The 12,872-nt window shown below is 42.3% G+C and overlaps 1 protein-coding gene across 1 annotated transcript in view; it reads left to right on the forward strand.

Moving 5' to 3' along the window:
• MOSMO (modulator of smoothened) overlaps window positions 1-12,872 on the forward strand; it is a 114,426-nt gene that overhangs the window by 76,215 nt on the left and 25,339 nt on the right. The window contains exon 2 of the mRNA XM_069210292.1: window positions 9,373-9,585. Coding sequence (XP_069066393.1) covers window positions 9,373-9,585 — 213 coding nt within the window. The remainder of the gene's footprint in view (window positions 1-9,372; window positions 9,586-12,872) is intronic.

The following is a 12,872-nucleotide window of genomic DNA, read 5'->3' on the forward strand; positions in this document are numbered from 1 at the left end:
AACACCCAGTCATAAAATTAAAAATATGTACCCAATTAGAAATGGCAAAACTATATACAAGCCCTCCTAAGAGGGCCTAGCAAGGATTAACATGGTTCAGATCTCCTACCACCATGCTTTCTCAGGTGGGTTAACCTACCATGGCAATCTAAGAGAAACCATGTAACGAAATACTGATGTACAGACTTCAAGAGTGTAATGCCAATCCATCCTTGGACCTTTTGGATTTAATATAAGCTTTTCACATAAATAATTCAGACTTTGCTGCCTTTGTCACCTTTCATAATATACAAATGATGATCAGATCTTTAGCCCTGACCATTAGCTCGCCTCTCAGCCTACGTTTCCACATGGTAAAAAGAGTAATACAAGCACTCTTTTCAGTGTAAGCACAGGTGGTTCTGCCTAGTCACATGCTGTACTCAAAACATCTCAGTAGTGCTTCTTAAAGCTCCTTTTCTGTTTATTACACAAAATGTAGTGAAAGCTGCACTGTCAAGGGAGACCTAAAAGCAAATACGCAAAAGTCATCCTAACCTTATAGACGCATCTTTACGCACAATTATGCATGAATATAGTGATGTTCCAAACGGAGCATGCTTTTTTGGGAAAGGACGCTCAAAAAACAACCTACAAAGTACTTATTTGGAAAAAATGTGCACATTAATGCACTTGAAAAGAGCTGACAGCTTTATTAAGCAGAGTGATAATATGTGTACCCATAGAAACATAAATTGGGACACACAAGAATGTGCATTTTTGTAACCGAGAAAGGTGGATGAGAACTACTTGAAGGCTTTACTTAATGGTTTTTCTTTTTTAAAGATGTAGTTTGAGCGTTCTTTGCTCCAACTTGCTCCAGACTTTTCTAGCTCCCATAGGAAGTTTGAAAATTAGGTTTGAGAGGTTTAGGAAGTTGTGAATGCCCATAAAAGCTACAACTTCATGGGAGATTACCTTCTTGTAGGATGTACACCACCAGTTGAGCATCCATGTAACACTTCATTTCTCATTTACTCATTACGTCTGACCCTGTATGTTTTCCTATGCACATGACACTTGTCATGAGTTCCTAGGTAGTTGCTCTTCATATATTCATCTGTTGCTCACCCGCAAAGTGCTATAGTCTGAGTGATGTGGGTTCACCAGCCATTCCACTGACCAGGCAGTGGCATAGCCGGGTGATTAATAGTTGTGGCGTTGAACATATTTGTTTGTATAATCAAAAGGTCTATTAGACTAGCTTATAGGGGCTTTCGGTTGCCCTCGTCCTCCACTGGTCTATTGCCATTCATGTTTTTCTTCTGCCCACGTACATCATGGGCAGCTGACTTCAGCTTTTGGTTAAATTCACTGTGAGTGAATCAGGCAGGTTGCTAAATGCCTCCACTGATGCCACGCAACTTCTTTTTAGGGTCGAGCCTGCGTTGCATGCGCTCGCGCATGCGTTTCGCAGCGAGACTTTTGTATTTCAAAAAGGGCTCAGAGCCCTGTCAACTTCACATCAGTGTTTTTTATTGGTTCGTGAGCTTCCCTAATAAAATCTGCTTGCTTTCATTAGTCGAAGGCACGCATATGTCATGCCTTTTCCGGTGGCTAGCCCTCCTCCAGCGCAGAGACCAAGTTCAAAAAACATGCGAGGCTTGCTGTTTTCCATCGGGCTCGTGGACTTTTTTTTCTCTAATTTACGATCCCGATCTCGCGTGGCAGAAGTAGAGCGCTTTACATACTTGATTTCACTTTTTCGGGTTATGTACATAAATGCACTTTTACCCTAGAGGTGAAAAGTCGGGTTAGGAGTTTACAACGCGATCAGCTCTAACATGAGCAAACGCGAGACCCGATGCATCGTAAATGCTTGTGTTTTTTTATGCAGCCCTGTACACTAGAAATTTTGGTAGTTCGGGCTTCACCCAGTAGGGTGAACACGAATTCTTTACTCTCTCGACTCCTGACAGTCAAAACGATTGAGGCATTTAAGAAACCGATGTTTACCATGGCCAGTCGTGCTCTCTGGCATTCAAAGCCAGCTGTTTTGCTGATTTATGGGACATGGTTTGTGAGCTGTTTCCAACAGTCCTTGAAGAATTTTAGGTAAATCTGGCTCAGACCATCCAGGATGGTCAGGATGCTGCAAAGTATATTGTCTGGGCTATATAATACAGACTGCCTGAACAGAGCATTTGGCACTTGCATGTTGCTTTAGCGGCATGCTTGAATGCAATCAATCAATCCATCCATCCATCCATCCATCCATCCAAATGTGCAAGTATCTTCAATGGACATGCTGTTTGGGTCTGACCTGTTTGACAAAAAAGGCTGATTCCACAGTGGAATGTTTCAAAGAAAGCTTTGCCAATGCAGGTTTCTTTTTAGGGGGTTTACTATCAAAGCACCAAAGTCACATCTGGCTCCTTCGCACAGGATCCCTTTTCATTGGAGCCATCCTGTATACTGTTATTTTATAACTTTTTGTTCATATAAGCTACCCACGCCAAATTTGCGTCCTTTTTTTCCAACATCCTAGGGATTCTAGAGGTACTCAGACTTTGTGGGTTCCCCTGAAGGAGACCAAAAATTAGCCAAAATACAGTGAAATTTCTGTTTTTTTTTTAAAAAAAAATGGGAAAAAAGGGCTGCAGAAGGCAGCTTGTGGTTTTTCCCTGAAAATGGCACCAACAAAGCGTTTGCGGTGGCAAGATCACTATCTTCCCAGCTTTCAGGAACAGGCAGACTTGAATTGGAAAACCCAATTTTTCAATCCAATTTTGACATTTTACTGGGACATACCCCATTTTTACTATTTTTTGTGCTTTCAGCCTCCTTCCAGTTAGTGACCAAAATGGGTGAGAAACCAATGCTGGATCCCAGAAAGCTAAACATTTCTGAAAAGTAGACAAAATGCTGAATTCAGCAAGGGGTCATTGTGTAGATCCTACAAGTGTTTCCTACAGAAAATAACAGCTGAAATATTTAAATTGAGGAGGACAAAACAGACATTTTTCTCCACGTTTTACTCTAACGTTTTCCAGCGATGTCAGATTTTTGAAAGCAATATACTGTTACGTCAGCTGGACTCTTCTGGTTGCGGGATATATAGGGCTTGTAGGTTCATCAAGAACTCTAGGTACCCAGAGCCAATAAATGAGCTGCACCTTGCAATGGGTTTTTATTCTATACCGGGTATACAGTAATTCATTTGGTGAAATATAAAAAGTGAAAAATAGGTATCAAGAAAACCTTGTATTTCCAAAATGGCCACAAGATAAGGTGTTGAGAAGCAGTGGTTATTTGCACATCTCTGAATTCCGGGGTGCACATACTAGCATGTGAATTACAGGGCATTTCTCAAATAGACGTCTTTTTTACACACTGCTTTACATTTGGAAGGAAAAAATGTAGAGAAACACAGGGGGCAATAACACTTGTTTTGCTATTCTGTGTTCCCCCGAGTCTCCCGATAGAAAATGGTACCTCACTTGTGTGGGTAGGCCTAGCGCCCACGAAAGGAAATGGCCCAAAACACAACGTGGACACATCACATTTTTTCACAGAAAACAGAGGTGTTTTTTGCAAAGTGCCTATCTGTGGATTTTGGCCTCTAGGTCAGCCGGCCCCAGGGGGGACAGAAATGGTCTAAAATAAATTTCCCCTTGGGGGCAGATCGGCCTAATTAAAATAGGCTGATCTGCCCCCCAAGTGGGCAGAAATGGGCCAAAATAAATTTGCCCCCCAGGGGAACAACCCTTGCCTAAGGGGTCGCCCCCCTTGCGTGAAATTCACGGAAAAAAAGAAACTCCCTTGTGTCTAGTGGTTTCTGTCCCCCTTGGGGGAAGATTGGCAGATTGGCCTCATAAAAATAGGCCAAAGGGGGCAGACATGGCCTAAATATAATTTGCCCCCTATGGGAGTGACCCTTGCCTAAGGGGTCGCTCCCCACCTCTAATCCGGCTTTTGAAACGAAGAGAGAGACTTCAAAGGGAAGGAAATTCCTTTCCTTCCCTTTGAAGCCTCTCTGGCCTCCCCCAAGTGATCGGAAGAGAGATGGGAGAGGCCTCTGACAATCAGACGTCACTGGGTGGGGGGTCGGGAGTGGAAGGGGAAGGTCTTCCTCTTCCATCCCTGCCTTGGGGGGTGGGGCGGGAAACCCACTGGGCTCTGTACACAGGATGTAATGGTTACATCCTGGGCACCCGAGCACTGTGCCTCAGGACGTAACCATTACATCCTGGGCACAGAAGGGGATAACGTGATTGGTTTAATTTTGTCGATAATTTAAAGTAATGCTCTTTATGTGCCCACGCATATTAGCAACATCATATGCTTATCCAACCTAGCATGGTTGAGACTGTACCAAGTTCCAGTTGCTGCATAAGTAATTACAAGTATGCCTTTTTTGAAATATCTTTAACAAGTGAACATGAGATTGCCTGCTGTTCAAATGTGCCACCCTAAAGTCTCCCTGTAAACATCCGATCTTAAAGTGATTGTCGTCATTCATTTATGGGGTAAATTCAACCTTGAGGGAGTAACAAGCTGGTGAGACTATCTTAAGTACCAGTTAGACTTAATGTTTCCTCTCCTATTGAGCTCTACTTGAGCCCGCAGTTGTTGCGTACATTGGCTGTTTCAAGGAGCCGCCCCACCCTTGTAGTGCGAAAGCAGTGACTGCTGTAGACACATCAAGAAGGTCTGCTGTGAACAGGTGATAGTGGTGAACACTCAGTGTTTCAAGTCTTAAGCATTTACTCTTTGAGGACAAATGGTTGTCTTGCCCTAGATCTCCTTTGTCTCAAGTATTTGATGTATTTGTATGCAGCGGTATTAACTGTTTCAGCAGTAAATAATGTATGCAAAGCATATTAAACTTACCAGAAAATGAACTCTGATGGTACTGCAGAGGGCTGCGTACCCCATTGCATAGCAAACATAGGTGTGGCTTCTTAATATCTTAACTCCTCTGCTGCTAAGAATGAAGAGAAAATACTATTTAAAAACAAGCATTTGCAATGCATTGGGTCTCGCATTTGCGCGAGTTAGAGCTATTGGTGTTGTAAACTCCAAACCAGACTTTACTTGCCACACAAATTGAAAATGAAAAGTAAAAGTTTCACATAAGCAAATCGATTCAAAGCGCCACGCCATGAGTGTGAAGGAGACACACAAAAGGAAAAAAGTTTGCTCGCAGTGCAATTAGCCATGTAACAGGGTCGATGTCCAAGGCAGTAACCAAACCGCCCTAAGGAGGAACAAATGTGTAAAGCATTTTCCAATTATAATGCAGGATTTGTGATGGGCAAGCCCATGAACGAGCAGTAGTGATTGGCGTGAGATGGGCATGGTTAAAAGCCCAAATAGATTATAACACGTCGAAAAGCAGCGCTTGTGCGCTGCTGTGCTCAACCTAATGAGCTTTTGGTCCTGCAGTTTGATTTAGAAACATATGATCTTTTTCTCTACCCAGCTTACTAGAGCTTCAGAACCACTTGGCAAACAACTTGCCTTCCATATCGAGTAAAACAAGATGGTAGTGTGTAATTGACAAAACAATTTAAGTGAGGTGGGGAAAACTGCAGCTGAAGATCTAGAAATAGCTCCACAGACACAAGCCACATAAATAATGTGATAATTCATGCTAGCTCCATGTCTCTGGTTTTCATCCCAGTTGTCCTAACTCTTTACTGTTGAATTGCTTCTATCGTGTATAATTATGAAACCGTAGAAGTGTGACTGGATGTACCTTTTAATAACTACGTTGGGTACAAATATGTCTTATTACTAGTGTGTTCACTGTAATAAAATGTTACTTTGTATTCATCATTTGTTCGTTGTACCTGTGTAGTAGAAATCCTATTAGCTATGAAGTTACCATGTACCCCAGCAGAGTTATCCTTATGTTTGCTCATAATGTGAGGGGAATATTTCTGCAAGCAGCTGTGCCTCTGGCTGCTACCCATCTATAATCTCAAGTATTAAACTTCTGTTTGGTGTCTTACAAGTTGGCGTCTGAAGTTTTGTTTGTACGTCCTTTGGAAAGTGGGCAGCTCTCTTCTCTAGGCCGAAAGCACTGAATGTCGGCTATAGGTGAACCATTGTGGGACGTAAGTGAGACTGAAACCCAGTGCCTATGTGTTTGAAGCAGTCTTTCCAAATATTACAATACCAACAAATTATAGGCAGAAAGGCTTTGAATTGAATGAAATCTTCTCACTTTCCATCATGATAGCAGACTTGTAATTTTAATGTTGTGATATTTTCATCCACTCCCATGGAGAAGGTACTGTCTCAAAACGCCTTTCTCGAGCATTGTTAGGTCTTTCCTTTGGCACTGCAGCCCTAGTACATTTTCAGCTGTCCATGGACATCTTCTGTCAGGTCCATCAGCTCTTCCTAAATTCTCACTCTTCAAAATCTGTAGTGCTGCTGTATCTTCTAAACATCATCTGGGAAAATCAACACTAAGTGCAACCAACTGTTCTGTCTGAGGAGCGCTAACCGTATTCAAGTTTAATTTTTTTTTTTTTTTTTTTTGAGCAAGTGGAATTGTGTACACTTCTAAATGTGCACATTATCAAAGTATGCATGCCTTAACCTTATTCCATAAAAACAGATTCAAAATACAATGGTCACGATTTGTGACCTTAACTTTAACCACTGTTTCCTCTTGTCAGCCTCACTGCATGGACTAAGTTCTGTAAAGGTAATTTCTCCAGATCATGAGTTGATCCCTCATTTTTGGTGATTGTCTTCACTCTAGAATAATAGTTTTTCATTTAACGTTAACTGTTCTCATTTTGATTACCTTCTCATGAAGTTTCCTTAGACCTTCACCTTACGTAATAAAGTTCGTGCCAAAATGTGTGGTATTTTGTAGGTTTGCCCTGTCTTGTTTCCAGCACCTGCCCTTTATTTTGACACCTACATAAATATTAGAAGCATCTGCACACTTTGCTTATTATAGTATAGACTTACTCGCAGAAAGGCAAAGTTTTCTGGCATTTCACAGCTCATAGGCTTTCAACACCTTGGGAAGACGCCACTCCTCGCACACAAAGGCGCAGCAAACTTTGGGAACACAAATTCCCTTTGTGCAGAGACATGAGTAGTATACTGAGTAGTATTGTACTTGACAGAGGTTGGCGCTGATAGGCTTGCGCATTTCTGTCGATTTCGAGCTAATATTCATTCAAAAATTTTGACTAGAAGTATTTTATCAAGCCTTTTTGTTTTATTCTTCCAGTTTAAACTTCATAAATTACATTTTTGATAGACCTGTCATATCTTCTGATGAACGTGCAAAGAAATGCTTCGACAAACACCCTGATCCGCTCTTTTTCCCTTCTTAAACTTTGCATAATACAGATGTTTCATAATTTGAGATTTAAAGAAGCTTATGTGGAATTATGTTCCATTTTTCAGCTGGTCACCGAGAACGTCGCCTTTTTTCCTCGTGTGGCTGTAAAAGTTAGCTTCCAAGTCATTCAGGCAATATTCCTTAATTATTATTATCTGATATAAAGGATCTTGACCTAAATTGGTAATTCAGTACTGGAATAGCTCTTGTGAAGTGTGCTATGTTGTTGGTAGATATTTTCACTTCCCAAATACATTATATAACCATAAGGTTTAGTTATTGAAAAAAGACACTGTGAGAGTGTGACTTTTTTTTTTTACAGATTGTTTTTTCTCTGAGAGCTTTTGCTTCCGGTAGTTTTCATTTTTGCAAATAAACTGCTTTTGTTCAAGCTCTGCATTTCTACAGCTTTTTATGAGATCCTAGAAAACCATCTTTCGATGAAGAACTATACTCTGCTGTTTTAACGAGATCTGTATGAGCAGTTGATTAAAGTGCCCCATACTGTGCTTTTACTTGTCCACTGGTGGTTTTCGAAAAACAAGACAGCTTTTCTAATTACAGCAACATTTCCCTAACGTCAGGGCAGCTATCGACTGCCTCAATAATATTCTGCTGTCGTCACTTCCGTATTTTATACGGAATACAGCGCCGTTATCTGTTGCAAAGAGATTTTATCAGCTTTGAGCTCTGTGCCTGCTTAAAATCTTTTGCATTTACAAGTGTATTGAACGCATTCCCACATTTATTATTTCTAAAGTTAATTGCAAAGGACAAATTCCCCACGGCAATATAGTGCAGCCTACTAATTTAAGAATTCCGTGCATATTTCTTTTCTTTCTCTGTTAGTCACTTTACATGAAAAGTAACTGTACACATGGTCCTAAGGATAACATGAGGAAGATGTGGTCTGTTGGCTAAGCTCACTGGCGACTTGGAAAACTTGGTCGAATGCTGTTGCCTGAAAATTGACTAATTTGGAGTGACGCACAGGAATTGGGTCAGAAAATACAATCCAGTTGTGAAATATGAAATGCAATTGTGTAATTCAAAAGTTGTAAATCACTGCTTGATGTAAATAATCTTCTGTTGTCTCCAGTCTTTTCCAACCCCCTGCACCCCCAATGCTGTACAGAGCTTGTTGCTCCCCAGTTACGTTTGTGGTATCTAAATATCAATACCGGTGTAAATAAATGCCTGTAATGAGCTCGGGCATGTGCTTTTTTTTTATTTTTTTTTATTTTTTAAATGACTTCAACACCTGTAGAATAGAATATTACTCCTAGGGGATCTTAGGTGTCGGTGTATCATGAAAATGTTGTACCATTGCTGAGGGACTGGCAAGGAGCCTGCATCTTCTCTTTATAGCTAATAACTTTAATAAATAGTAGCATACCTCCGCTCTTGGGTAGGTGTGTCCATCACTGTTGGATATCACATGACCCCCTCTCTAACTCAGCTATCTGGGATTTGGAGTTATGGTCAGACCCAGTTGCACTCAGTTTATCTAAAGGTGGCACAGTTGGCCCTGCTGGAATTGGAAGCAGCCACCTGCAGCCCTCACCACATTTCTCTGTCCTACTTGATTTTTAGATACTTATGGGATGGGGACTAGTTAGGACTTGCTATGACTTCTTGAAGGTTTTTTTTTCTCCCTTTGGTGATTCTAGTTAACTGAGTTTTGCGTTGGCTGAAGACCTATAACGTTAAATGGAAAGTACCAGTCGCACATGCTATTATCCTCTGTGCAGTCGTTTTCTTTAGCAAGATAGTGACCTATTTTGCCATTTCTCTTTTCACAGTATCACATCGCCACTGCCAGTAATTGGAGATGGGGTATGGAAGTCTAAAATGATTGAATGCGAACAATCAGCAGTTTAACAAAGTTATAGGTTGGTGGGCAAGAAGTAGAAATTCTATTCAGTCAGTTGGTTTTATGAAATAACTCTGGGTCTTGTGAATAATCTACTTTGACTTGATTATAATTGTACTAATTATTTTATATTACATTTTTGCAGGTGCACTAACGGTTGGCCTTGTACGACAGTGTCAAACTATTCATGGACGTGACCGGACTTGTATACCACCCCGGCTTCCCCCAGAATGGGTCACAACACTGTTTTTCATTATTCTTGGTATTATTTCATTGACTGTTACATGTGGATTGCTAGTGGCTTCCCACTGGCGAAGAGAGGCAACTAAATATGCTCGCTGGATAGCATTCACTGGAAGTAAGTCTAATCTGATTGATGTTTGACGCTCCTCATTGCTTTTGACGAAACATTAGTCTGAAGGTGTGGAAGAGTCTACCTTGTACATTGTGGTTATGCAGTTACTTTTAATACTTAATACTTAATATTTTGATAGGTCATATGGGTTTTGGCTGACAGTTTATATTGGATGTCCTCTTTTGCGTATGACCTTCACATGTGTTTTCAGATTTTAGTTGCTTTTGTACTTTTGACTATGCATATTTGTGATTTATGTGCTCCTACCCCCTGCTTACGAGTAGGAAGGGGCTCAAGATGCTGATCCTTCATCTTGTAGGGGTGGTCTTAGGAGGTTGCTTAAGTGCCACAGTTTGTGGCAGATAGCACAGGCTACTCGGGTAGTATGCCACTGAATACCCGTTTTCTTTTCCTCTTTCCCTTTATTTCTGTTTGATATGATATCCTCACCCACACTCATCCCTTCGCGCCTCTCTCTCTCTCCTTGTACCTCCTCCTCCTCCCTACCAGCAGTTCTTCCCACCCTACATACCCAGCACCCCAGTTTACCACCCCTACTCCATCTCCTCCTTACAAGCCCTATAGGTTCCATTGCATAGACTTTTCCCCCAACACCATTTAACATCCCACCACCCTATACACAGCATGCATCCTGTACACAATGTAAGCACTTTAACCCACTTAGCCTCACACACCCGCTAATCTCTGCAGTTCTGAGTGCGAAGACTACAGCTGGTATCCATGGAGCAGTGTTGAATGGGACAGGGCATTAGCTGTAGGAAGGAATCAATATATGCTTTGCAAGCTTGAACAGGAGCATACAATCATCCTTAAGGTGCCCCACTGTTAGGGTGGCCATCTCACTTTTTCACTACATTCTTTCCAGTCTTAGGCTTTTGTGAGACTACCAAATACATTTTGGGTATTGTACACTTGGTTTGAATCAATTGAACTAAGTATCTTTAGACTAATACACCCTATACCATTTAGTAGGTGAAAGAACCAAGATTCGAAACTGTGCTCATAATGACATGATGAGAGGCTTTCTATGATTGCTTTCACCATCTCTCAGTTACATCTCTATCCATCCGCGTGGGTGCTATCAACTCCTTTGACGTAACTTTCATAATGATGATTGAAGAGCTCTTCCCTTGAAGCACAGATGAAAATAGGAGTCACTGTGATCACTCTGTGTTGTTTGGCCAGACATTCTTAACTTTCACTAAGGAATAATAAAGGGCCCTTCGAGCAGCCCATGAATGAATCTACTTCTGTGGCACTTTGACCCTGGAAATTATGGATGCCTGGGCTCAGTTACCACACTTTTCAAATATTGAGAGAACTATCCACATTGTGTATGAGGCTCCTGGGCATTTTCACAGTAGTATCTACTTGTATTTCACTGCTTACCTTAGGTGGTCCGTTGAGTTGTTATATGTTGATCACTACTACGAAATACATGGTGGCGAAGTAAGTGTATTGATTGAGCAGTGGAGTGCCCAACTGGTGTGGGTTTCCGTTCCACCTCCTGTTGAAAGCGGCGCAGGCCCCCGGGGGTCCGATGCCGCCCGCACTGTCACCCCGACCGGGGGAAAGCAAAGTTTCTTAGCGTCCGTTCGGGTCCTCATGCAGGGCCACCTTCCGATATTGGGCGCTCCGCACTCGAGCCCATCTCGCCCACGGGTCTTCGTCGCGCCAGGGCCCAGCTCATACCACGGCGCGCGCGCCTCTCGTCCGTTCAGGAGGGCTGCCGCTGTTCCTTTTTAGTCCGCTCCGGGGGTGAGACTCGCTTCCGTCCCCGAGTGGGAATCTCCGGTTCCGCTCGCCGCTCCGATCGCGATTCAGCACTGCTCCCCAGAGTCCAGCTCCGCCTCCGGGGCCGTGTCAGGCCGGGCGCAGGCGGCGTTCTTCCTCGCTCCTCCACCGTTTCTTTTCAGTCAGTTTTTGCAGCGATAATCGCTGCTACAAACCCACTCTACCCCCACGCAGCCTTTTGTAAGCTGTCGACGATCTCAGGGACATATTAATTCGTCGTTTAGTGGTGGGCCGTGAGCGGAGCTCCTTTTACACTTCCGCTCCGGTCGCCATGTTGGCCACGCCCCCTTCCAGAGCCCACCTTGTGTGAACATATGATCTTGTCTTTTCATCCCCTTCCGCAAGCATCTCAACTGCCTAGCATCACTTTCAATCTCATTGGTGTGAGGTACCATCTCTGTATTATTTCATAAGCATTCTCTTTATATTACATATTGATGGAGAATCTTGAAACACTCAGGAACCTGTAGTTGAAGTTCATTCTGCCATTTCTTTTAGATACGTGACCGATATGATTGTCCCACCTACAGTATTTGGTGCAGGCAGGATATAATATGTGATGTGACTCTTCCCAGGAACTAAGTCTTTCATAATTGTGATGTCCTACATGCCCCCAGCTTCTTCTTATCCTTCCTTGCCCAATGAGTCAATTGGGTCAATCTATATAAATCACTCTGGCCCTATTGTAAGTCTAAAGCACTATGTTGCCTAGTTTTCTGGGTACTATTATTAAATACGGCACCTAGTGTGGGAGGGCTACCACCAGTCTACCTATATATCCAGTTTGTCAGGCCCAGTAGGAAATCAAGGTTGTTTGTGTTCTATATTAATAGGCAATGGTAAGTAATTCCTGAATCCTTATACCTTAAAGTTTGGCCATTTGGGGAGTCAATATTTCACAGAAAGCCTCATACAAAGGGTTGGGAATTCATTTATTCTTGAGGCTGTTTTGTTTGAGAGGGTTTTGGGATGGGATGGTATCATCAAGGCCCTGAAGCATTGCCTGCAGGATTGTGGGAAAGTGCAAGTTGGCCAGATATGTCTAGAAGACCTGTTCCCTGGTAAAGATTGGAATAAAACGTTTGGAAAATATCCTTTACACCTTTTTCAGAGGTGTGGACTGTACCAACCGCATCATGAATCAATGTTGCGAAATTCAGAGTTTTATCTAACTTGATTTGATACTGTCCGTCTTGTTGCCCTTTTTGTAATACTTATGTTTTTTTGTCCAATAATTTAAGGGCAATCGTTTGTAAAGAGAGCCTACAATTTTCCCCTTGCTTTTTAGAGATCTTGATACACTTGTCTCAAGGAAATATTTTTATGTTCCTTTTCTAGTCTGGAACCTCTGCCTTCACGTCATCCCGCCTCCTCTTGTGAGATGCCAGATGTAGAAATGTGACCAACCTCTCCTCAGCCTGTCTTTGCAGCTTCCCACGATCGCGTAGGACTTCCCCTCTGTCCCATTCTTGGCT

This window comes from Pleurodeles waltl, chromosome 10 (assembly GCF_031143425.1).
Source record: "Pleurodeles waltl isolate 20211129_DDA chromosome 10, aPleWal1.hap1.20221129, whole genome shotgun sequence".
Taxonomy (NCBI): Eukaryota; Metazoa; Chordata; class Amphibia; order Caudata; family Salamandridae; genus Pleurodeles; species Pleurodeles waltl.